Genomic DNA, 25,341 nt, shown 5'->3' with positions numbered 1-25,341 from the left:
TATTAAATGTAAAGTAATGTTTTTTGTTTTTTTTTGATAGGAGGAATGTTTATATATCTGACATGTTTATTTTGACTAGGAAGAAATGCATTTGAGACATCCGGAATATATATTCAGTCAGCTAATAAATGTCAAAATGGCCTGCCATAGTACAAACCGCTCCTCTGAGCAGGTCACATGATCCTTCCGGGCTCCCTTCGTTCTGGTTCTCCGGACTGACAGCTGAATACCGAGGTAAAATAGACCGTTTTCATTCTTAATAATGCATGTATGGATAATAACAACACCTATTTTCCATTTACTGTTATTAATTGGAATTATTGGTCCGATCCAAAAATTCCCACTCCTTTAAATATTTAATTTGAATGAAGCAGCATGCTGTTGAATGATGGGATTTTCTTGATGAGTCTAAAGTCTGATTTAGGAGTGTTTGCTTTGCAGAGCTGCAACTTATTCCCACTGTGGCTGTTTTGTCCACCAGCACGATGAAGCTGATCATACTGAATGACTACGACCAGGCAAGCGAGTGGGCTGCCAAGTACATAAGAAACAAGATACTGAACTTCCAACCTGGACCCAATAAGTTCTTCACATTAGGACTCCCCACAGGTAGGAGGAAGGAAGCAGTCTTTGTTTTCCTTATTAAAGTCCAAATATTGAAGTTTTATATTGGTCAGAGTGATGTTGCCTCAGAGTCATTTAAAACGTTTTTGGTACATTTGCATCAAAATGCAATGATGGATAAAAAAATAATAATAAAAAAAATATTTTCCATTGCACAAAAAGTATAGAGATACAACTATGCACATTATTTGTTTAGTCAACAGACCTGGAAATTTGTTAAAAAACAAACAAACATAAAAATGTGTATTGATGTAAACTCCGTATGTAATGGAAGGGCCGTTTTATTGAAAACGGATGTTATTAAACTTGTTAGGGCAACTTGAGATAATAAAAATCAATTAAATTCAAAACTCTTGAGTCTTTCCACTATTTTTTTTACATTACAACCACAAACTCCACGTGTTTGTTGGGCTTTATGTAGTATTTCAACACAAAAAGCACATATTTGAAAAAGGGAAAGGTAATATTATTAATAGTTAAAACAACCCCCTTAGTATGATGCTGCCACCACCATGCTTTGGACATGGGAATGCAGTGTTTAGGGCATAAAAAAGCTTTCTGCCAACGTGGTGTTTTGCATCTAGTTGATCACAGATGATAAACATCAACTCCTCTTGACTTTTCTGCTGTTTTTTTTTTTTTTTTTTGTCATGAGGCTGTTTATTAATGCTTATCTAGAAAATCTATGTCCCTCTGTGTTTTATACTGAGGTTAACTCCAGCTGGGCTGGAGGATTTCTTTTACTAATTAGATGGGCTCTAATGATGGTAGTTTGCTCTGGAATTTATTTAGGGTTATTGGAGTAAAGTGGGCCTAATGTAAAAGCCCACCAGTCTTTTCTGAGTTTTATTTATAAGGAAAAATGCAATCCTAAAACTGTATGTGTTTATCCCCTATCTTCAAGAGTCTTATCCTTATCTTATTTTACTCTTATCCTTATTTTATTTTTATGTCTTATTTTACACTTTTTATATGGGAAGGGTGTAATTATACTGTATGGGTTGTAATTTTACCTATTTTATTCTGTCTTATACTTTATTTTATTTTGCTCTATATTACTTACAATCTAATTTTTCTGTCTTCTGTAAATCCTTGCTCAGCAAGAAAATAATTTCTTGCAAAGGAATAATAAAGTATTTCTGATTCTGATTCAAAATTAAAGCACTATTTTGTGATAAAGAAATTGAAATTTGTGGTTGTGACATAATGTTGGAAAGGAAAGAGCTTTAAATTATTATAGAAAATCCAAAGCTGTTTATAAAGCAGACAGAAAAGGATGAAAAGCTAATGAACTAATGTCACTACGGCAAAAACAGCTTGATGAAGCCGATTGCAATGTTTAAGGGACTCAGTTTTTTAATATATCACATTGCAGCATAGACTGAAAAGTATCCAGACCTTTAAAAACATTAAGAATGCATCTTTCTACTTTTTTAATTTGGTAGTTTGATAAATTCTTTCCACTCCTCAGGCAGCACTCCTTTAGGATGTTACAAGAAGCTGATTGAATACCACAAAAATGGCGAAATCTCCTTTGAGTTTGTGAAAACCTTCAACATGGACGAATATGTCGGTAGGTGATAGTTATCTCAGCTTTAGGGAATGCTTTGGGTGCAGTTTTCTCTTCATGAACTTGTGTTTTAGGACTTCCTAGAGATCACCCTGAGAGCTATCACTCCTTCATGTGGAACAACTTCTTCAAGCACATCGATATAAGAGCAGAGAACACCCACATTCTAGATGGAAATGCTGCCAACCTTGAAGCAGAGTGCAACTCCTTTGAGGAAAAGATAAAACAGGCTGGAGGGATTGAGCTTTTTGTGGGAGGTCAGGAAAGAACCGCATTGATAGTAAAATACTCTCATCCCTTGTTTAATAGTGTAAGAAAGATCAAAATTAAACAAAGCTTCATGTATTGCAGGGATTGGACCTGATGGCCACATCGCTTTCAATGAGCCGGGTTCCAGCCTGGTTTCCAGAACCAGAGTGAAAACACTAGCGAAGGACACAATCATGGCTAACGCTAGATTCTTTGACGGAGATCTCTCAAAAGTGCCCACCATGGCGCTGACGGTGGGAGTTGGCACCGTCATGGATGCAAAAGAGGTTAGGAGCCCCTGTTTGAAGAACCTCTCAGTGGTTCTGTCAATGATCGGTGATTAAATCCTGTGATTCCAAACAATGCATTGATTTCTAATCTCTAAGGTCATGATTCTTATCACCGGAGCACACAAGGCGTTTGCTTTGTACAAAGCAATAGAGGAAGGCGTCAATCACATGTGGACGGTGTCTGCCTTCCAGCAGCACCCGCAGACTGTTTTTGTATGTGACGAAGATGCCACCCTGGAGCTGCGGGTCAAGACTGTGAAGTACTTCCAAGGTACGACTAAACCATATTGTACTTAGCCTGTCATGCATGAACTCTAGATTAGGGCCAATTACGGCTTTTGGTAGAACAGAAAACAGATTCTTTGAAATGTTTTTTTCAAAATCTGCTTAATTTTATTTGTTTTTGCAGGGATGATGCATGTGCACAACAGACTGGTGGAAGCACCTACATCACAACCGAAGAAGAACTGAAGAGACCTCTTATTAATAAGAAATGAGCCAAATATATGAAAATACACTCCAATCATTCCTCATCCTCTATCTCCATCTAGAGATAGTTGTGAACATTTACACTATTTCTATTGGTGCAGTGTAGGCTGTCAGGTTTTTATATTCGTCCATGCAGCCTCAAACTTTTTCTTTTTAATAATAGGCTTGATTTACATATGTCTTGTGGCTTGGTTTTCCATCTGCATATCACATGACGATATGGCTTGTGTTGCATTTCAGTGCTCCTCGGATATATCTGGTTCGGAGGAAAGAAAACTGTTAAATACATTCAAAACACAAACTCTTTGATGACTTACAGTTTTAAAGATCTCGTCCTTTACTATTTTGTGTACATAATTTTAAGCTTTTTTAGCCAAATGTTCAGAATCGTATCATAACGACGATCTTGGAGCTAACATTTCCGACAACCCTTGAACGCAACGTCAGAACCAGTTTCTCGCTCTGAGAAGGAAGAGAGGAGATGGCCGACTAGGAGGAGGAAATCTCACAATTCTGCTTTATCGTCGGCAAGAGTCATTTTATTCTGGGTTTTTATCACAGCCTTACATCAGAGGGGGAGGTTTAAATCGTTTAGTTCATCTTTCACGATGGCGGAACAAAACAGTAACGTCAGATACCAGGAGGTAGGTAACAGGTTGCTGGCTTTGCTAAAGCGATGCTAACAGTTAGCTGTCAGAGAGCCAAACAAGAGGCTCAAGCGAACGAGCGTTTGTTTACGGGCGGAGGCCCAATGTGACGCTACATAGTCTGTCAGTATTGTAAGACAACTACACCAGTTCAGACTGGATTATGTAACTATAACTGGACAATTGAGCTAGCTAGCTTGTTTTAAGCTTGCACAAATTACTACTCTAACGTCTGATTTCCTGAACGTTAATGTAGTTCTGAGTGCAACGTTAACTTCAGGGGAACCTCATAATATGGATAAGAAAACTTAGCTAATCTAATCGGATGATATTTATATGAGAAATTGAATACTTTTAGATCTAAAAGACAAGTCAATGTGGACTGTATGTATAAAAACGGAAAATAAATAACTTCTTCTAGCTTAATATTCTCTGTAGGTAGTTTTATATTAGGCCGATCTGAGTTATATTCGATCTAATCAGCTTTTAAGCTCTCATGTCTTCATTTAGAGCACTTGATCTATTATGCAGAATATAAATTTAGTGCTATCGTGACATTTTAACCGACAGATCCACTCTATTAATGTTTATTTTAGCATGTATTTGCTACCTTTATCTTTTAGTTAGATTAATGCATGTTGCATTTCAACACTAGAACTAAAGCAGCAGCTATTTTATCAATCAAATAAATTAGCAACAATTATTTCCCTGCATAGTGGATAAATCGGTTGATTTTATGATTGCAAACTCTGCTTGACAGATTATTTTTTTTCTGAATTTGAACCATTTGAGGTTAAAGCTATGATAGCTTGGAAATCTTGACAGATGTTGACAAAAAAAAAAAAAAAAAAAATATATATATATATATATAATTTTTTTATATATAAATTTTTTTTTACCTATTTGGTTGTTCTTTTATCCTTATTTTAGTCAATATACTAAAGTTACCGATTAGCAAATGATCATCTCAGCAAAAAGTTAAACTGGTTAATTGTTTCAGACCTGACTAGATAAATGTCTCTGGTAAAATGAGTATTAAAAGGTTCATGAGTTAATTATCTGTTTACCATATTGTTCCTGTAGATGCTTTGATATATTGGTTCAGTAAAAAAAAAAAAAAAAAAAAGAACAGAATCCAGGGAAATAAACCCAACAAACTGCTTTAGCATGTGTGTATAAGATCTGATCATCTTTACTATTTCTTGTTGTCACGACTTAAAAAAAACAAGACACACAACCAAGGTTTCTTGACTTTTCAGTTGATGCCCTGCATGTTGCAGTTTAACCATACATCCTGTTAGCAAAACAACAAAGGCTTATTATAACTTCTTTTTCAGTGATCACAATTTATGCCTTAAAACATCATGATTTAAAATCTTTTGGTGGTATATAAATTCCTAGACAGTAGTTTTCAATATTTTGTTTTTGTTTCCTACTGTCACAAGTAATTTTTGGTTTGAAATGTTCCTCAAAATAAAAGAACCAGGAAGTGACATTGACTCATAACAAGACAATTTTCTTCTGTGGCTTAAAGTGAAGGATTATCTTTAGATGACTGTGATCAATATGACTGAATGAGAGGGAAAAAATGCTTTTTACACTAAATATGATCACATTAGAAAGGAATAGCATGGTGGCATTTCTTTTCTCAGATTCTACAAAGAAAAAAAAATCCATTAGCATTATGGCTTGTTCTTTTAAGACTAAACTATTTATTCTTTTGAATCAACAGCTGGTGAATGAGGAGGATCCGGCCCAGCCTTCCCAGGAGACCCCTGTGCCGGATGCACCACCACCCTACAGCAGCGTTGCTGCAGCTAATGCAGGTCAGAAAAGCCTTGATGTTGCCCTCTCAAACTCTCAGTCAACACCCTTTTTATTGTCTCAATCCTGTTGATGCCACTGTGTGATAACTCATCACATCAAACAAAAAAAAAAACTGTCTCTCCAAGCGAATAATGTCTATAATTTTTGCAAAGTGCTTAAAGCTCAACCATGACTCAAAACTCTAAATTAAGCTACAAACTATTCTAATCTCGATTCTATAAATTTGTTAAAAAAACAATAATTATGTGAATGTTTCAAATAAAGAGGGAATATTTATTAGTTTAATGTAAATGTAGAAACAGGAGCATAGATGTAAGGCAGACTTAGAAATGTGAATGTAGTTTAGCATCTTCTTGACCCTAGATAATATATTTCAAAAGAAGAGGTAATTGCAGCCGACCTGGTTTCGCGTTTCTAATCTCGCATCTTAAGAGGGTAAAGGTCAACCAGTGTGTTTCATAAGTGGGTGCAGCCCAGGGTTCTTCCTGGATGAGTTCAACGATCTGAACTGGTGCAGTTAGTGTTTGAGCGGCACAAAGGAAGACGACTCCTGGATGAGAGCCAGGCAACCCAGATGAAAGTCTGAGGCTTTTATACGGGGAGAGCATATGAGCGTTAATGGAGGCGTCGGCTGCTAATGCTGCTCTTCCGGTGGTAAATCATTCCACCCAGGTCAGGGTTTTGAACAGTCAGCTGCTGCTTTCGTTTGTAGAGCGAAGTGAAAGCAGATTTGTGCGTGTGTCAGCAGCTAGTCCTTGAAAATCGCTGGTTTATCAGTAATTCTTCCTCTTCGGATGGGGATTCTATTTTATACAATATTTTCTTTGCCCTTCATCTACCGTCCAAACTATAAGTATAGAACAAAACAGCAGAATGCTGTTTTCACGTTAGCTTTACCATGACCTTAGTTCTAATTAAATAAACCTCTTATATTGTGAATGATGTCCCAAAACAAGATAATTTTTTTAGGTTGCCTGTAATTTAGAAAAAAAATCTACAGACAGAATGGGCTCTGACTTCTAATCTAAAAACAATAAACACACCACGTTATAAAAAATAGAAATTTAGCCAGAAAAATCTTTTCTCCCTGGCAAGATGTTACTGCTGCCGTAGCCATGGATTAATGATCCCCCAGCCAAGAATGGGAGTAAGCTAACAGAACCCCGGAGGAGGTTCCAAAAAGCTAACAGCGCAGACAGCAGCCCCTCTATGCTCCCAAAGGTTGTTCCTCTTTCCTTCCTTTTCCCACAGGTTTCTGTCAGATCAGGGTCAGTTTATGGTTCCAGTAGATAATTCCTGCCAACAGCTGAGCTGGATCTTTTATACCTCTGCTGCTTTTGCAGTTCCTTTTTTCTTTCTTTCTTATAAATATATATTGTTTTCGGTGGTTGTAGGCCAATCCATGCACATTTTTGCACATTTCTTTGAAGCCATCCTGCTAAATGTCAGACTTTTGTTAATCTTGTTATCTTTACAAATAATTACTGTAAAGTCTTCAAAGAAGTTGAGAATATATTTGTTGCTGCTGATCTATTAATTATGGATGGAGATCAGTAATGAATGTAAATCTTTATTACATTTATTTAATGTGATCAAGTTGTTGTTTCTTATTTATCTCTTTATTTGGACTATTATATGACATGGAGCCCATATTAGCAGGGACAGGTATCAGATTTCACACCAGTGCCTTTTTTTCTTCTTCATCACATGTACTCTGCTTTTCCCCTTCTTCCTTTAGCTGCTTTATGTGGCAGCATAACTGCGCCATCTACTGGTGGAACAGAAGTATTAAAGCTATTATAGCTCCTCTGCACATGTTTCTTCTTTACAATGTATTTAGTTTTATTTGCCTTATGACATAAAATGTGTAACAATAAAAACATTAATATGGCTATGGTGACTTAATTTGTCTTTTTAAAGATGTTTTATTTATGTGTGAGTACAGTTGTACATCTGATGCATTGGCAGAAGATTCAGAAAGCAAGAATACATTTTAACTTTCTTTTTTTTTTCTTTCTTTCTTCATAGCGTTCTTCGAATACAAGGAAGATGGAGGAAGATTCCCCAACCCGCCGTCGTACAACGTTGCCACGACTTTACCTTCCTATGATGAGGCTGAGAGAAGCAAAGCCGAGGCGGCCGTCCCCCTGGTCACCGGCAGAGTCTCCGTATGTCTCCTTTTCTCTATTGAATCTCAGAGGAAAGCAGACGTAAGCAAAGAATGATAGGAATGGATGTCCTTCTGTTGTTGCAGGAAGACGATTTTGTGGCCAGAGATGACTTTGAGGACGCCGACCAGCTGCGGATAGGAAACGATGGGATCTTTATGCTCACTTTCTTCAGTAAGCTTAGAGTTTTCTTTTGGCAAACCGATGTAGACTGGGGAGGTACTGTTCTGTTTAATAAAGCGGGATTCATTAGATTGTGTGTGTGAGCAGATTTTTTCTCCTTCACATCCTTGATTTTAAAGATTGTTTTCTCACCAGTGGCATTCCTCTTCAACTGGATCGGTTTCTTTTTGTCGTTCTGTTTGACCACGTCGGCGGCCGGGCGTTACGGAGCCATCTCTGGCTTCGGCCTGTCTCTCATCAAATGGGTCCTTATCGTCAGGGTAAGACAGCTGTCTTTATGATCGGCCATTTTAATACATTTTAGTTTAGCTAGCAGCTCCTTAACCCAGCTAACTTCCTGTTTCTGCAGTTTTCCACCTATTTCCCGGGATATTTTGATGGACAGTACTGGTTGTGGTGGGTGTTCCTGGCTCTGGGTGAGTGAGATGGATCATTTATTTATTTTTTTGGTTGTTGTAGTAGAAATGAATTTAATTTGAATAAAAGTTCAGACTCATTGGTGATAATGGTTCATTTGTGGATTTCAGGTTTCCTGCTGTTTATCAGAGGCTTTGTTAACTACTCCAGAGTGCGCAAACTGGTTGATCCCACCTACGCCAACCTTCCCAGAACAAGGGTGCTTTTCATCTATTAGAGGTGTGTTGATTTACTGCAAATTTGCTGCCGTTACCTTCCTGGTTTGAATGGCAACTTTTTTTTTATCACAGCAACTTAAGCCCCATTTACACTACCCTTTTGAAGCCGTGCAGAGATCAGTCCAAGCACGGTAACTGAGATATCTGAGTGTTTAAATGCACGGACAACTGAACCAGACAAGCCAGACACAATCAAACTGCGCTAAACTGATACTAGTTCAACATTAGGGCTCGGTACGGTTACGTTCTGGCACGGCTCTCAGATAACAGAGAGCACATGAGCAGATCGTGTCATCTCCTTACCGTCAGCCTCTTTAATCATGAAATTTCAGACATTCATAGAAATACTAGCTTCCCTATCTTGCCACATGTTTTCTAGCGATGATTCTGCTTAGCAGTGTGATGAACCTCAACGTCTGTTGTTTCCTGCATCTGTAAGCCCTGATTAGACTACTGTTTGACCAATCCACTTCCCAAAAGCTGACTCTGTCAAGTAAATTCACCAAAGACTGCCTCCTTCACCTGACTCTCCTCAAACAACAAAATATCAAAGTTATACCCAAACTTTCTAAACGTTAGGGACGCTGCCATGTTGATTTGCTTGTTTACCTCTAGAGAGCAGTAGTACCGTAGATTGTCACTAGGAGGCGAGTAACCCTGCTAGCATGGCGTGTAAAGGTTGTGCTCGGCACAGTTAACTGATCCAAGCTCGGTCCAAACTCGGCACAGATCGGTTTTCAGAGGGTAGTGGAAATTGGGATTTAATTTCAGAAGCAATAAAATCTGCTGATGTTTATACTCAATGAAATAGGTTCCACTGTTACCTGCAGTCCTGCTGTTCAAACATTTCTCTGTTTTACCAGGTGATCTGATCTTTGTTATTTTATAAGGTGACAAAGAAAGGAGGATTTTTAATCAGGGTAGCCATCAATGCAGCTGGAACTGTTAGCCATTTGCTGTTAGCCACCAATAAAACTTAGCACACAAACAGTTGTTTTATCCATGTGTTTAGTAGCCATTGCCATTTCCTTTCTCTTCTAATGGCAGGAGGAAAAAAGGTGGTGAAAGGAGTGAAAAGGTGTTTCAGAGTCACACGGAGAGACTTTAATCAGAAATTGGCCAGACGACCCCACCCTAAAGAGGACAACCTCAAGATGGTAACATATTCAGGAAATATATCTATCGTGTTTTTCTTTTGTTAAGCATTTTAATAATGGACATGGTAAGCAGTAATAGTCCCTTTTAGGTATTCGTTAGTGGCTAATGTTAAGTGCTATTTACATCCGTCTGTAATGTAAGAGTATTGCCTTATATGATATCATTTGATGGAAGCATAAAAGCATGCATCTACTGCCAGCCCAATCTTGTATCATCCATGGACTGAACATAGCATGGCACAGCACCATTTATCAATCGCTGATATCAAAGGATCGGGTGAATGTTTGAGTTTTACTCAGTAGGCTTTAAATGTGCCGATCCTCATTCAGCCACAAAGGGGCGGTGTTGTCCTCATATTTCCAGACATCTTCATGAGACGAAACCCAGAACCTGCTTGTAATTTGCAATCCAAACATACCAGAATGACCTCTGCTTGTCAGATATTTCCTAACGATTACTGTGGGGTAAATTATGTAAAATGATCCGAACCTGGAAGCAGAATTTAGCTTATCTAGACGCTGGGGGGAAAAAAACGCAGCCACTATTTTCACTTCAACCAAACAAAAGTGAATCTTTGAGCTGTTCCATTGACAAGGCTGGATTTTTAAATGAGTCGGCTGATGAAAAAGCTCTGAGACGAATAAAAAGTTTGGATTTCAGCTTTCAATGATTCAGTTCTCACAGCTGTATCTCATTAATAAGCATAAAAATAGCTCAAATTCCTCCTCCAGGTGGGATCTAACCTTTAGATTTAAATGACAACTGTTTTCTTCCCCAGCTTTAATTACTTGTTAGAAGTTGGTATTAATTATGTCAATGGGTTTATTCTATTTTCTGTAAATGTTGACAGAAGAACCCGGAGCATTCTTCCGTCTTTACACCCAGCCCACAGCGAACAGTTTGAATCATTAACTTCAGATTCTGCCATGGCTTTGATTACAAACCAGTTATGCTTGTTTCTATGTGATGTAGAACTGAAACCTTGGGGTCATGTTATGTAACTGTACAGAGATCATATAATGTTAAATAAATGTCAATTTCAACGTGTCTTCTGAGTCATTTTCTGTAAGATTCTGAACACTTGAGGCTTTTTTTTTTAAAGGATTTTAATCTGCAGCTTTGTTATATCGTATGAAGCAGCTGAAACAGATATGCTCCCAGTGTGATTCATGTTTCATTTACAGGAATCCTTTTGTAATTTTTCCCAGTCCTACAGAGCCCTGTTTCTCCTGCAGTTCGACATGAGCAGCTCAGGGAAGCTCAGCCTAAATGAAACGTGCATGTTAGATTTGTTAATAGCTCAAGTATTTAATGTTCTGTCAAGTTAGATTCTGAATATTAAAAAGAGCATTTTAAAAGGATTGTAATACAGGAAGTACATGCATTAAATACTTGGCTGTGGCTCCTTCGGTATGAATCACAGCATTGATTTCCTTGTTTCTTTTCATCATTCTCTTAATAATCCTCCATAGACCTCTAAAGTTTAAAGGAGAAGGAAGCAGTAATTTCTTTGCTGCTGGTCTGATGTTGGAAGCTTGATAAAACATGCTAAGACAACATGGGCGTGCAGGCGGCGCAGTGGTTAGCACGGCCGACGCGGGTTCGAATCTGACCTGTGGTCCTTTGCCGTATGTTTCTCCCCCTCTCTCGTGCCCACTTTCCTGTCAGCCTACTGTCGAAAAAATGAGCTACTAGTGCCGTAAAAAAGCAACAAAAAAACATGCTAGACAACAACCAGCGGATGACCTTAAACAGCACATCTGTGCTGACCGGGAAGACTTGACACTGATACTAGCAGTTCACTGTAGTGCTGTGATAGTTTTTTCCAGATTAAACAAAAGCAGCAATATAGCCCTTTCCTTTTTTCACAGCCCTGAAATGACCTCCAGGTTGTGGGTTCTGGTCAAAGCGCAGCGGAAAAGAGAATAGTCTTTGGTCATGTCTTGATCTGTAACCCCCTCCTACTAAAGACTTGAAAAATTTTTTTCCCCCTCCCTGTCACTACCTAATCCGTCCTGGGAGCACGATCTGAACTATCAGCTCATTTGTGCATGCACAGTCAGATATACACGCGGGTTTCCATAAATAATGTAATTATGGTACTACAATTACATATTTCGATCCTTACCTCTCTAAAGAATAGTAATACATCTTTAAAAATGTTTTATGACTTTTTCTGGGAGTGCATATTACAAACAGCCTCATCTGGACTAAACACCACCTTAGTGGTTAAAAGGGCACAGAAGCGCATGTACTTCCTGTTCATATACTTCAGTTTAAATAGTGCCAATTCACAACACCTCTCAAGGCACTTTACAGCCCTCCAGATCATACAGTCGAATTAATTCAAAGTTTTCTATCTAAGGAAAACCAGTTGATTGCATCGACTCATTGACCCTCACACTAAGCATGCTTGTAGCGACAGTGGAGAGGAAAAACTCCCTTTTAACAGGAAGAAACCTCCAGCAGAACCAGGCTCAGTGTGAGTCTCTAAAACTGGAAGTTGGTTTCATAGGAGAGGAGCCTGATGATGAAAAGACCTGCCTCCCATTCTACTTTTAGAAATTCTAGGAACCACTAGTAGTAAGAAAGGGGATGAGGAGAGCCTACCTGCCCCCTCCTATCCTCACGACCTTCTACACAAGCACCATGGAGAGCGTTCTGACCAGCTGTCTCACTGTGTGGCATGTGAGCTAGAGCACCGCAGACTGGAAGACGGTAAGAAGAGTAAAGAGAACAGCAGACGGGATCATCAGGGATCCTCTTCCCTCCATTAAAGACATTTCACTCCAGCACTGTGTGTCCTGAGCCCGTAACATCAATGATCCATCACACCCACACCATGGACTGTTCTCCCTGCTGCCCTCTGGGAAGAGGCTTCCCAGCATTCAATGCAGGACCAGCAGGTTCCAAAACGGCTTCTTCCCCACTGCCATCAGACTGCTCAATGTAACAGGATTTTAAGGCATTTTTGTTCTCGGTTTAAAAAAAAACATGAAACCTTTAACACAATTTCGTACACTTACTAATTTTGGGGAGGGAAAGAATATTATTTAGGTCGTTTTTAACAAACTCAAATCAAAGAAGACCTCGATTTATATATTGCTTCGCATGCGCAAATGAGCTAGTGGTATGGATCGTGCTTCCGGGACGGATCGGGCACTTTTTTTCCTTCCACTCAACTTTCAAATAACCAGCTTCTTTTGGATTTCAAAGACTTTGAGTCTTCCTTCTTTGTGTGACGCAGAAATAAAATCCTTTTTATTAATTGGTTTTCTCTGGTATTTAAAGTTTTGAGGGGAAACAGGTTTGGTTTTAAATGAACTATATGTTAGCTACTAACTAAAGCTAGCTCGGACGTGTTACTTGACACTAAAGAAGGTGAAAGATGCAGCACTTTTGCACTGATGCAGCTTCATGCCTATGAGCAAAACATCCTGCAGCCCCCTCCCCTTCATCCAATCTCATCAGACAGGTTAATGGCTTAGATGCCTCGGCCTCTTTAATCCTGGGAAATTTCCAGCTGTCTGGGAATGAAGAAGATGGCCTTCTGTCCGATGTGGGTCCTCGGACCCAGTTTGGTTCTGCCGTTTTTCTTCAAGCCGACGTACCAGCTGCTGTGCTGGTATCTCTGAGACTGATATGTGTTGTAGTGATTCTCCTCCAGCTTCTCCAGGAAGAAGCACTCATCGGTTACTGTGGGCTAAAAGAAGATAAAACGTTTAAAGAAGGATCTCTGCTGAATAATTTGACAACCAACTGATGTAAAACAGGATCTGGTGGAGATACTCACTGAGGCATACAGACGTCCTTCAGCACTCATAGCCAGGTATCGCTCTGCTGCTGTTCCCTGGATAAAGACCACGCCTCTGTCCACAGCTTGGAGCTTCACCACAGCTGAAAGGGGAAGAAGCTCAATAGTCAGACCTATAGGAGCTGGTTTCTATGGTGAAGGCTACCGTCATCACTGAATTTACAAAACTAATTAATTAACTTTTAACCTTTCATCACTTTAGAGCATCAGTTACTGATTTAAGCAGTCATATTTATGGTATTTAAACGCAACATTTTCATTGATCGAAGAATAAAAGGGCATGGAGCGAGATATTTTATGTTGGAATCCTCACCACTATTAAATCACCAGAGACCGATACAGGTGTTTTTTTTAAGCCAATACCGACACCAATTATTAGTCTAACTGATCCCTGATCCATGCTGCTGCCGTTTGGGGCCAATTCTTACAGCCAATAATGCTTTTTCTTTCTCTATTAAATGATAAAAACAGGGTTTTCAAAGATATTGGTACTCTAAAGGCCAGAATACGACCGAATATGATTTTGCGTCCGATCCAGAAGAATGGGTCTGACTGGAAAGGAGATGCGGTTACAAAGTAAAACACACCCGCTTTGGGGGAAAATACAAAATAAAATCTGTTAATTGCACGGGGAAAGAGTCAGTTCAGGAGTCACAAAAACAATAAATGAAACAATAAAAAATTATAATTTACCCATGATGGGAGTTCAAAAGGACAAAAAGGGATAAAGTAGTGATACTCTTAGAGCTTCACAGAAAACAAAATCACAAGGGGCAAACAAAGCAAGTAAGTGCAGCGTATCTCACCTCTTTATGAAGAAAAAAGACAAACTTGGATAAACTTCTTAGATCTCTCTCTGAGAATCATCTCTCTGCCTCAGTCAGAATATAAACCGTCTCATGGTGTTTTTTGCTGTGTTTTTCTTTTCTTTAGATGTAGATCTCATGTTTTTAATATTAGCTTATGAACATTCTCTGTCTGATCTGGATTGAGATGCTGCATTTTCTTGTGGGGAAATTGGTGTAAAGCACAGAGACAGGATTGAGAAAAATCTACGCAGATCTGCTCACCCCAGTCGGAGCTTCTCTATATGCAGTCAGTGCGACATGGAAAAAAATCGGATCAGAGATTAAAAAGTCGTAAGCAGCCAGTGTGTTAAGGCCTTATTGCTTTTTCTGGATGCAATACAAGTTTTGCGTGGTATGCAAGGGCGTAGGTTTGATTTCCACTTTGGTAGGGACACTATTTGTCTGATGCCATTGGTTCTATGCAAAAATATGCGTGCTCATTTTTTTTTTTTTATGCTTGACGAGAAAATCAGGGTCTATTTTGTTTAAAGAGAAAAGCAGCATTTCTTGCTACATTTATACAAATTTTATAAGTGCTACACACACTAGATGCTGTTTATCAATGTTTGAAGCATCACCGGCTCTGATGAATGAGGAATTATGACTTTTTTCCACTTTGAAAAAGGTTTGCATTTGAAATTACCAGCGACTAAGACAGAAAGTAAATCTGTGCCTATTTAACAAAATATGGTCTAAATCTGTCTGTTATATGTGGATTTATCCTGTTTTTTCTTTGGAAGATATACAATTGTGCTGAGGTAAACAGAGGTAAAACCTACTCTTATCTTTTAAATATTCTCTCTGTATCATAAAACGAAGCAAAATAATAGATTCAAGGGGCACCAAATAAATGTATTTACATGAGCACTGGAACTAACACTGTGCATTAAGAATATTAATTTCACTCTAGAAGTCATCTAGGCTGTAGTTATTCTGTTTAACCCATATTATGTATTTTATCTTGCTCTGAAACAATTCATCGGAATAATTGATTATTGAAATGTAAACAAATTTAGTAATCGATTAATTGTTAATTGGAGTATAGAGGCTCTAAAACATGTCTTTAGCTCACAGAGCGACCCACTTACAGCAGGAATTATAACAAAATTGTAAAATAAATATATAAACATTTTACATTTTAGATAAAAACTGTTTTCGTTTGTCAATATTCTCCATCCAGAACTCCTCTACTGCTGCAACAAAGCTGTAATGTAAATTATAAACATGTTATTCACATCTAATTGTTGGTAGGGACAAGTAGGTCGGTCCAAACCTACGCCCATGGTGGTATGGACACTACAGTGTTGATTGCATATTTCTTCTGTCACTAATTTTAGACTTTTAGATTATTTGCACATTAAAGGAATAAGAGCCTTAAAATATTGTTTTTCCATTTTGAGATTGAAAAATGTGAGTTTTTCATGTTAATGAGTTTCTTGTATCTTAAATTATTTGGCAGGTTTTATTTTAATATTGCCAAAAATGGTATCAAGTATTTTCCTGGGGGATTGATACAGAGTTTGAAGTTTTAGTATTGTGACAACCTTAGAAATGAAGCAATGATAACAAGTATTACACAAGTCTCAATTTAAACAACTTTAACAATGGATAGCAAATGGAAGGAGGGAAAACGCACGCTCCTCATATTATGTTAATTAATAAATTGACAAATGCTAAAACTGTTCCTGTTTGGCTGTGACGTCATCCTGGAAAGAAACATCAGCTGTGCTGCTTCCATCAACACCCTTGTTTATAGATGTTGGAGATCGGCCTGTTTTCCAGTGTGGTCCTGTTTCTCTGACCGTGACTGGCTGGATGTGCTCTCTTCGTCCTCTGGCATGGGAGCTGCCTTGGAGCTTGTCTGCCTGGCTGTGTGTTTCCTGGACGGGGCCGCCTTTTACAGCTACTTTCTGTATCTCTGCTTCTGTCTCCTTGAACCCCAGTCGGCCTCGGCAGATGGCCGCTCACACTGAGCCTGGTTCTGCTGGAGGTTTCTTCCTGTTAAAAGGGAGTTTTTCCTCTCCACTGTCGCTACAAGCATGCTTAGTGTGAGGGATTGTATTTGAGTCGATGCAATCAACTGGTTTTCCTTAGATAGAAAACTTTGTATCAATTTGACTGTATGATCTGGTTGAACTGTAAAGTGCCTTGAGATGACATGTGTTGTGAATTTGGCGCTATATAAATAAACTGAATTGAATTGAATTAAAATCAGTCAAAAATATCAGCCGGCTGATGCATTGATTCAAAAGCACCTTAACGTTTTCTTGTGTCTTCCCAGTGAAGCACTACTAGAGCCGATATATTCATCAAAATAAAACACAATTGATGGTGGTATTTTAATAAAATGTATACATATTTAAGGGATACAAGTACTTTACATCGTATTACACAACAATCCTTCTTCAATTGGATTTTTTTCTTACAGCTGCCCTTCAGCTGTATGAGTCGTGGAAACTGTAACTTAAATAGCAGAATAATAAGTTTCTAAAGTTATCCAGTCTTTTTGAATTAGGAAAGGTCACGGTTGAGCAACCTGGAGTTTGGAAGCTGCTGTTTAACTCCATGGAGAACCGTTCATGGCTCCCTTCCCCTCTGGGTCCCCAGAATCTGTTCTTCTGTTGTTTACTTGTGCACCTGCATCTGGATGAGGTCGCTTGTGTGATTTCTTTGGAATGACCTTCAATTCTGGGTTATAGATGCTGGAAAGCTGAAACTGCAACTCTGCCCCTCGGTTCAGTGTCAGTGTCTGGTTTCCTTTTTAACTCTGTATTGGTGAAGAGAGAGCTGAGCTGACAGGCGAGGCTCTGGATTTACCGGTCGGTCCAGTTTCTACCTTCCCTTCACCTGTGGTCATGAAATTTGGGTCATCACCCAAAGAGGAAGATCCTCAACCAAAGCAACTCCTATAGGAGCTTTTTCTAATGATCAACCTTTATGCCTTGGGTATCTCCCAGAGGGAAAAAATATTTACCAGCTTTTCTGTAAAATGTTTTTTTTTTAAGTTAGATGCAGCAAAAAAAAAAAATAAAAAAAAAATATTTTGACTTTGAGACGAAAGATCCAATTCAAAAATGGCTTCTCTGTGTCGTTCTCAGCTCTGTGCAGACGTTGGTTTAAGTCATTGTTAAACCAGCAGAGGACATAAACAGACTGGAAAATGTCCGGCCAAAAGAAATATCTAAAAATAAGTAGAACCGATGAAAGAAGGTCAGAAAAAGGGAGGAAATGTTTTGTCTAAGAGCCCTTTAAAGGATTACAAGACCCTGTGGAAGTTTCTCTGTGGAGATGTGATGTATACCTAGAAATGTTATGAAAGATGAGTTAAAATATTTAAAATCACATTTTTTAAAAGTGGGATAAGCACTGATAATTTCAGAAAAATACATCCTTTAAACCAAGAATTATTCAACATTTCTATGAATCCCATTAGAATAATTGTGTAAGCATTACTTCATTCTAGATTTTACTTTTTAAGTTCAGGTTTAAATGGTAATTTCATTGCTGTTTATTCACTGTCTGAATGCTGTACAAAAAAAAAAACAATTTGTATACACTATGTGTTTACAAAATGACAATAAAAGTTGTTTAAGTCGATCAGAGAATGTTGAAACAATTAACTGCGAATCCATGACTTAGTGGGTCGTATACAGCCAACTAGGTGGAACATTTGTTTTAACCATATCCCTGGAAACCGACATCTTAAAGCAGTATAATGGGGTCACAGAGTTCCCATAACAACCATTTACTATTCAAATGCAAACTGGTTTTAAGGATCAGGAGCCAGAAACAAAAATAACTTTGTTTCAAACTGTTACAAAACCCAAATTATGGAGTTTCTTAAACATTAAGGAGTTCTTACCTTAAATGTCTACAAAGCATTGTGTAATTGTGGTTTTAGAGAAGATTACAATGAAAACTTATGGAGTGCATTTTGTTCCATTATCGTTGCAAGAAAATAACGTTTTGTAAATGGAAAGAGAAAAAAATTGTTTTATAAAAAAAAAAAGATTTTGTGAGTAACTTTGCATTTTGACCAGATTTTGTTTTTAATTTTCTCTTTCATATTTTATTTTTTTCAAGTTCATTTTTTTTTTTACAGATTTTAATTATTTGAAGTTTATATTTTAAAAATTACAAAATCTATATTTTGAAAACAAATTTAGACAAAAAGGAAAAAAAAAACAGCAAAGTTTCAGTGAAACCTTTTTGATTAAAATGGTTTTCAAATGGCTTGCGACGTGAGCAGTGGGTAGCAATGTTGCCCTGCATTAAAAAAGGTTCTGGGTTCAATTCCCATCTTTCTGCATGTTTTCTCCGGCTTCCTCCCACAGTCCAACAACATCACTGTTAGGTTAATTGGCATCTCTAAATGTTTCTTATGTGCAAGCATGTGTGTGCATGGTTGCGTATCTGTGCTGCGACAGACGGGTGACCTCACCAGGTTGTAACCCGCATCTTGCCCTGAGACTGCCGGAGACTCCTGGCCCCAACACGGCCCTGATGGAATACAGGTCCATCTCAAATTATTAGCATATTGTGATAAAGTTCATTATTATCCATAATATAATGATACAATTTGAACATGCATATATTTTAGATTCATTGCACACTAACTGAAATATTTCAGGTCTTTTATTTTTCTTTTTTTAAATATGGATTATTTTGATATACAGCTCATGAAAACCCAAAATTCCAAAATAAGGAACTGTATCAATATGCTAATATTTTAAGAAGGACCTGTAAGTGAAGATGGATGAATGTTTACGTTTCATTTCTAGATTTTTTATGTCAAATATCCACTTACAAAACATGCTTTTATTTCCCACCAAAAAAGAAACAAAATTCACTCCATAACTTCTTAAAGCAACCTTTGCTGATGCCCAGAGGTATCCTGGATTTATATGGATCTAATTAAGGAGGTTTTGGTCTCTTATCTGGCAAACCTGAATGTGATTCTAGCTCTTTTTATATATCTCCCTTAGAATATACATTTTTTTAATGTTTTGCCTGCTGTAAATGTTTACTCAGACTGACGCACCACCAAAGGAAGTGAAGGCGTCATGTTGCAGACCTGACCTGGATGTAAAATGCGCAGTGTGCTGCCTGCCTGCAGCAGGAGCCTCACTCACTGTGGATGTCTCGCTCATTCCTCTGGCCCCACACCGTCCCATCGGGGAGGATCTGGAGGTGGTATCCGCCGTTCATGCAGTACAGCCGGATCTGCCGCCGGTAGTCCCGCAGCGTGGGGCCGCCGTCCATAACCCGATCCTCGGCTGGGATAATCCCGGGGCGCAGCAGGTGGCTCATCACCGGTGGGCGGAATGTCTGCGTCCTGCGGTGGTCTGATGTCATGAACGAGGAGACGGGCAGCATGCGCGCTCCCGATCCTTGCAGCCATCGCTGTGGATCAAAGGTTAAAACTCCCCATGATGGTAAACAACCACAGTATAAATTCATTTATAACTTATAAATGTGTTTTATCCCCCATATTCACTGACTGCAGTAAACAATACTGTGTGTTAAATCTACAGTCAGGTCAAATAGAGTTTGCACATCCACCAAAGGCAGTGATGGACAGATGTTTACTCCAGATGTTTTCATCAACATCTTTAACAACTTTATTCCTCATATTTCTCCATCAATAAACACATTTTTTTTTCCTGAACTGAAATCTATAGCTTACTATAAAAACGAATCTTATTCATGGAGGAATAATAAAATAAAATCATATACTAATTGCATTAAATAACAGCTAATTCAATACCCTAATTAATGCACAGGCCCGATTTGTGTTCGAGTCTAATTGAGATCAAAAAACGTTTCATTCATAAATACACTTTCAGGGATTTTAAACAATTTATAAGATTAATCGATTACTGAAATAATTGTAAATTAAACTATTTTAAGTATAGACCGTAAAACATGCTTTTAGCTCAAAAACCAACCCACTAAAATCAGTGATTATATCAATATTGTAAAAAAAAAAAAAAAAAAATCCATTGTGCATTCAAGATGTCCATTTGTACGCTCTATCCAAAAGTGCTCATAGGGCAGTTTTAGCTTCACTTGGTTTAAATTATGTGTAAAATCTCCTTGAAGGAACCTTTTGCCATCAGATTATTAATAGATTTAATTAGCAAACTAGTTATAAGTCGCAGCCTTAGTGGTTTTGTATTTACTCCCTAAATGCTTCCTTGTTCTGTCATTTTACCACCAAGACCTTTGGCTTATTTTATCACAATTATGTGCAATGGATTACCCAACAATAGCGCCTTAAAAATTTAATAGAAAACCAGAAAAGCTGCTTTTCATCCATTATAAGCTTATACCCCTCAAAAAGTAGGTATATCCATTCAGTTATGAGAAAATGCTGATAAACAACAGGATATTGCTATTACTTCTAGTTATAGTTTAAGTGTCTTTGTTGTCTTTTAGGGATGGTTTTGCTCTTTCATCTTGGTCAAATAACTCTTTGGAAATTTGTCCAACATCTGGTTCCACTTTCTGAGCTATTTAGATCTGGACTTTGACTAGGCCAAACCTCTGCTAACCGTTTATAATTTAATTTCCTTTTCACAATGCAGCTTTTGGTCCTAAAGTAACATTAAAGTGAGATGTGTTTGACTAATTAAATGATAGAAATACTTCTACCATACATACATGGTGCATCTTTCTAACACCACTGTTTAATTAAGAAATATGTTTAGTATTCCAAAGGTGAAGTTGGTGTTTGATTTAAAACAGACATGATTCTGATTGTTTACCTGATCAGTTGTGAGCACTTTTAGAGTATCGCTCTTTAAAAGTGGTTATCTCCAGTGGATCCCAGGAGTGATGAGATGCTTTTAATAAGATGAACAAATGCTGATATCAAAACATTAGGAACTAATGTGCAGAATCAGTGAGTTAGCAGAACACACATTAGGTTCGACTTTTAATCGATAGAGGAAAAAGATCAACAAGAGTCACGCTACAGAGGAGAAATAATACAGAGGGAAGGTACTGAAAAAAACCATCTGGAGACAAATACACCACATGTTCTTTACAATGGATTATATGTACATATCAAACTTTTTTCTTAAGCAAAAAAAAAAAAAAAAGCTTTTTTTATTTTCCGAGAAAACATACACCAGTGAAACGTGATCCGCCCTTTGTTTAGTCTCAAAGTTTCTGTCTGCATATGTTTTTATACAAAATAGACTTTCAAACAATATTTGGGTAGTGCAATTTCTTAAGATTCAAGCTGGTTGATTACTTTCACAAACAGTTGGTGTATGAAAAAGCCTGACTCCTATCATATTCACAGTATTACACACTTGTAAAAAAAAGGAGGAAAAAAAAAAAAAAAAGGAGCAGGACTGGGGGGCGGGGAGAGGGACTGCTTACATTTGACATGTCCGAACTCCGTACTTTACGCTGACATAAGTCATCCGTCTCCTTTGGTCATCATGCATTCAAACATCAAACAGGTGGTTTTGCGTGAGTTGGATTACAATTTCCTGAATATTTCCCCCCAAAGAAAATCTTGCCTGCAGACGTAAAAGTTACAATTGAAATCCCCTGTATGAAAGTAGCTTATACTGTGTTAGAAAGTATGAAAAAACGGAGGTGAAGGTGAGATTATCTGTCTTTTCTATTGCATATTCAGTTGTGCGCAAAAATGTATAGGAAAGTTAACAGGATACATTTCTGGGCAAGATGAGGCAAGTGTGCGATTTCTTTTAGATATATATATATATTTATATACATATAACTTTTTCTCTCTCTTTCTATATATATATATATATATACTTGTAAAGATGAAGAGCAGCAGCAGAGATTTGGATACACTGAATGTGAAAGTAACCCTCTAACAGGTAGCGAGGATGGGTTTTTTTTCTCCATCTATTCTGGTTAAACCAAAAAGGAAACAAAAAAACTGCATGTTTGCTAGAGTCTACAGACATATGAGCGGCGGATGCTGTCAATTATTTTTTTTTTTTCTTTTTCCAACAATAAAAACAGCATAAAAACACAGAAGCAGACAGGGATGTGTGAAGCTGTCGTATGCTTTTGGTTCTCTGCATCTCCAGCAGGAATAGTGGATGTTGACATGTAGCGCGTGAATTAAGTCATCTGTTTTTTAAAACCTGAGCTCTGGAGCGGAATTAAACAAATATAAGATTTTTTTTTTTTTATGTATTTGGGATAAACATTTAAAAACAGTACGCTTTGCCATATTTTTATATCTCTATATAAAAGTGAGCACTTTGCAGTTGTTCACTTGACATATTTCATTTCTTTCTGACAGCTCACAATATATCATCTACCATTAACATTTCATACCTAATTTATTAATAACTCTCTAAATATCACATTCATAGTAAAACTTTAAAATAAAAATAAAAGAAAAACAGACTGGGAGTTAGCGGACACACAGACAAACAGGCTACGCAGATTAGATGAAAAATAAAATGTTGCAATGCACTAATCATACACACCGACAGACCCGCCCTCCCCTTTACTGCGTGGGACTAGAAGTCGGGCAGGACCTCCTTCTCCTGCCATGTGAGTGTTGACGCTTTAATGCTTGAGTTCATTTGATAAAAAATACTGACCAACTTCCAGCATCCCTGAAAAATCGACAAACAGGAGTTCGGCACTGGAAAACAACAAACAACGAAAAAAAAAAAGTTCCCAGAGAATCAAAAAGGATCGATTCTGCTCACCTATACGGTTAGTAACAGGCCTTTTTTTTACTGCGATTTGGAAACTGAGGCAAAAGTGCTGTGAAAACGCAGCGGGGGAAGGGGGTGGGTGAGCACGGCTACGTAGCGGACATTAAGGACACGTGCATAAGGTGTGACACACACATAAAGTTTAGCTTAATTTGGGGTAAAGAAGGAGCAGAGGGGCTGTGGGACATTTACGCCAACCAAAGCCACCAAGCTAGTGGCCGTTATCTTAAAAATTATTACATTGATTCTGGGGAAAACAATCATATTCGTGTTCTTGCACAGACTTCAGATCAATACGTCATGTCTTTTACCAGTAGTCCTAAAAAAAAGACATACAAATCAGCAGTGGGTGTCCCTCAAAGTCGTCTCCTCGGTCCCCTGACGTTCACACTTGAGGGAACATCACCTCATACTGCTTTTGGGCTTAATGCTTGTTGACGTATAATCTACGCATAAAAAATTTATTTTACTGCTCTGCTGTGTTCAAAGTCTGTCATTTTTTAGTATCTGAAACACTGATCAAGGAGCCATGTTGGGCAACAGCAGTATCACTACTACAAATACACTTTATTGCCAAAAGTATTGAGTAAAATCACAGGTTATCTGATCACTTCCATATTTGTGTTAAATTTAGTGTGTAGAAACCAGAAAGTCCTGAAGTTAAACTGACTGAACACCTCAGATGCTGCATTTCTGGTTTTATCATCTAACTTTGAAGACCCCCTAAACTTAAGCAAAGAAGTTCATTGAATAGTTTGCTTTTGCTAGCATTAAGGGATAAACTTCCCCTGCAGGCTGGATTGTCGAGAGATCTGTTTTCAGTCTCACAACAAATCCATCTTGAAAGACTCCTGCTAATATGTCCGTCTCGTAACGACCAGCGGGTCGGACCAATGACATGCCAACAGTTTTTTTGGGGGCGGGACATGTAGGATTGAGGACAGTCAGAAGGGCCATGCTGCGGCATTACAAACATGGCTATGCTAGAGGACCTGTTGATACCGCAATTGATTCGGTTTTAGCTAAAATAGCGACAATTTGTCTTTTAAAATAAGAGCAAAGAGAAGCACTTTGCGCATTTCTGGATAGGAAATGTCACAATGCGCTACCGGAATTGGCTGAAAGCGAATAATGGAAGGATAGCTGGCAAGTCGCCCAATCAACTAAAGTCCCTCCTTTTCACGGACAGAGTGAACGGCCGCCATCCCTACACGCATCAATCTGGCTACTGCCAGGTTAATTGGGGGACAGGATGTCATTAAATTTAAAGGTATACTATGCAACCGGTGTTGATTTTCCAGCGAGGCTCCCCCCAGAGGGCGAAAGTAAAAGTGCACTGTCGTAAATATGCTCAGCTGTTCTCCTGGTTTCTCCGTCAAGCCAGGCGCTGTTGTTTTGAGCTTAGCAGACAGGCGATTGCAACGAATCACCATGTCTACTGCGGTAAATGACTATTTTGTTCCAATTTTCGAGTTTGAAAATTTAGCATGTCTTCATACATTATTTGTTATCCATGTTTAGTGTAGCAGTTCTTGCAGTAAAGCAAGACCGACTCTCGTGATGCACGAGACTTCTGAGCCTGTGGGTGCGGGCTGAGGGCTCCTGCAATTGCAAGTACGGTATTTCCCCTACAGACCACCAGGGCGGCCGAGAAAACCTTTGTTCAACCTGAAATGACTCATTTAATCATTCAAAACGTTATGGAACACATTAATTAACTGAAAAATGTTGCATAGTATGCCTTTAAGGTAGGTGAATACTTTTGGCAACATAGTACACCTGCACAGAATTGATCATAATCACTAATTTTCATCATATCAAAATTTATACTTTTCTGTGTTTGGTGCTTGATTTAGCATTTATTGTTTTATCCAGACGGAGCTTCGTTTTTCTCATCTTTTGACTCAGATTAGGCTTTATGTTCGACAGAGACATGATGGTAGTATCAATCAATCAAGCAAAACATAAACAGTACAAGAAAAAAAACAACAAGTACCCAAAGCAAATTCTTATACAGAGCACGGAGGAAAAGTCTTCACAGGGTTTATGACTGAATTTAAGCCTAAAGATTGTTATAAAAAAAAAGCATAAAGGTGGAGGACGGTTATTTTCTAATCAC

At 38.2% G+C, this 25,341-nt stretch overlaps 3 protein-coding genes across 3 annotated transcripts; 2 read left to right on the top strand and 1 right to left on the bottom strand.

Moving 5' to 3' along the window:
• Nucleotides 1–122: 122 nt before the first annotated feature.
• On the top strand, nt 123–3,397 carry gnpda1 (glucosamine-6-phosphate deaminase 1). Its single transcript, XM_038299124.1, has 7 exons — nt 123–234; nt 482–609; nt 2,096–2,197; nt 2,269–2,451; nt 2,546–2,730; nt 2,830–3,004; nt 3,143–3,397. The coding sequence occupies exons 2-7, from the start codon at nt 486–488 to the stop codon at nt 3,202–3,204; spliced, it is 831 nt and encodes a 276-aa protein (XP_038155052.1). The 5' UTR covers nt 123–234; nt 482–485; the 3' UTR covers nt 3,205–3,397.
• Nucleotides 3,398–3,664: 267 nt separating this feature from the next.
• On the top strand, nt 3,665–10,358 carry ndfip1 (Nedd4 family interacting protein 1). Its single transcript, XM_038299125.1, has 8 exons — nt 3,665–3,866; nt 5,602–5,695; nt 7,725–7,864; nt 7,951–8,038; nt 8,183–8,307; nt 8,397–8,463; nt 8,575–8,683; nt 9,730–10,358. The coding sequence occupies exons 1-7, from the start codon at nt 3,831–3,833 to the stop codon at nt 8,679–8,681; spliced, it is 657 nt and encodes a 218-aa protein (XP_038155053.1). The 5' UTR covers nt 3,665–3,830; the 3' UTR covers nt 8,682–8,683; nt 9,730–10,358.
• A 2,714-nt stretch (nt 10,359–13,072) lies between these two features.
• LOC119792519 (putative fibroblast growth factor 1) lies at nt 13,073–19,893 on the bottom strand. Its single transcript, XM_038299182.1, has 3 exons — nt 19,635–19,893; nt 13,634–13,737; nt 13,073–13,543 (listed from the first exon to the last, which is right to left on the bottom strand). The coding sequence occupies exons 1-3, from the start codon at nt 19,876–19,878 to the stop codon at nt 13,343–13,345; spliced, it is 549 nt and encodes a 182-aa protein (XP_038155110.1). The 5' UTR covers nt 19,879–19,893; the 3' UTR covers nt 13,073–13,342.
• Between the last annotated feature and the right edge of the window lie 5,448 nt (nt 19,894–25,341).

Source organism: Cyprinodon tularosa, unplaced genomic scaffold (assembly GCF_016077235.1).
Source record: "Cyprinodon tularosa strain WSP-4 unplaced genomic scaffold, ASM1607723v1 ctg42, whole genome shotgun sequence".
NCBI classification, from domain to species: domain Eukaryota; kingdom Metazoa; phylum Chordata; class Actinopteri; order Cyprinodontiformes; family Cyprinodontidae; genus Cyprinodon; species Cyprinodon tularosa.
The sequence above is the reverse complement of the archived record's forward strand: the minus strand, read 5'-3'. Positions and strand labels throughout refer to the sequence as shown.

Excerpts from the sequence above, each read along its gene's own strand:
- gnpda1 (XM_038299124.1), top strand. The coding sequence starts at position 486 with ATGAAGCTGATCATACTGAATGACTACGACCAGGCAAGCGAGTGGGCT. Across the intron at positions 610-2,095 it reads CACATTAGGACTCCCCACAG|GCAGCACTCCTTTAGGATGT; the intron begins GTAGGAGGAAGG and ends TCCACTCCTCAG. Across the intron at positions 2,731-2,829 it reads CCGTCATGGATGCAAAAGAG|GTCATGATTCTTATCACCGG; the intron begins GTTAGGAGCCCC and ends CTAATCTCTAAG.
- LOC119792519 (XM_038299182.1), bottom strand. The coding sequence starts at position 19,878 with ATGCTGCCCGTCTCCTCGTTCATGACATCAGACCACCGCAGGACGCAG. Across the intron at positions 13,738-19,634 it reads GAATGAGCGAGACATCCACA|CTGTGGTGAAGCTCCAAGCT; the intron begins GTGAGTGAGGCT and ends TTCCCCTTTCAG. Across the intron at positions 13,544-13,633 it reads AAGGACGTCTGTATGCCTCA|CCCACAGTAACCGATGAGTG; the intron begins GTGAGTATCTCC and ends ATCTTCTTTTAG.
- ndfip1 (XM_038299125.1), top strand. The coding sequence starts at position 3,831 with ATGGCGGAACAAAACAGTAACGTCAGATACCAGGAG. Across the intron at positions 8,039-8,182 it reads CTTTATGCTCACTTTCTTCA|TGGCATTCCTCTTCAACTGG; the intron begins GTAAGCTTAGAG and ends TTTTCTCACCAG. Across the intron at positions 8,308-8,396 it reads AATGGGTCCTTATCGTCAGG|TTTTCCACCTATTTCCCGGG; the intron begins GTAAGACAGCTG and ends CTGTTTCTGCAG.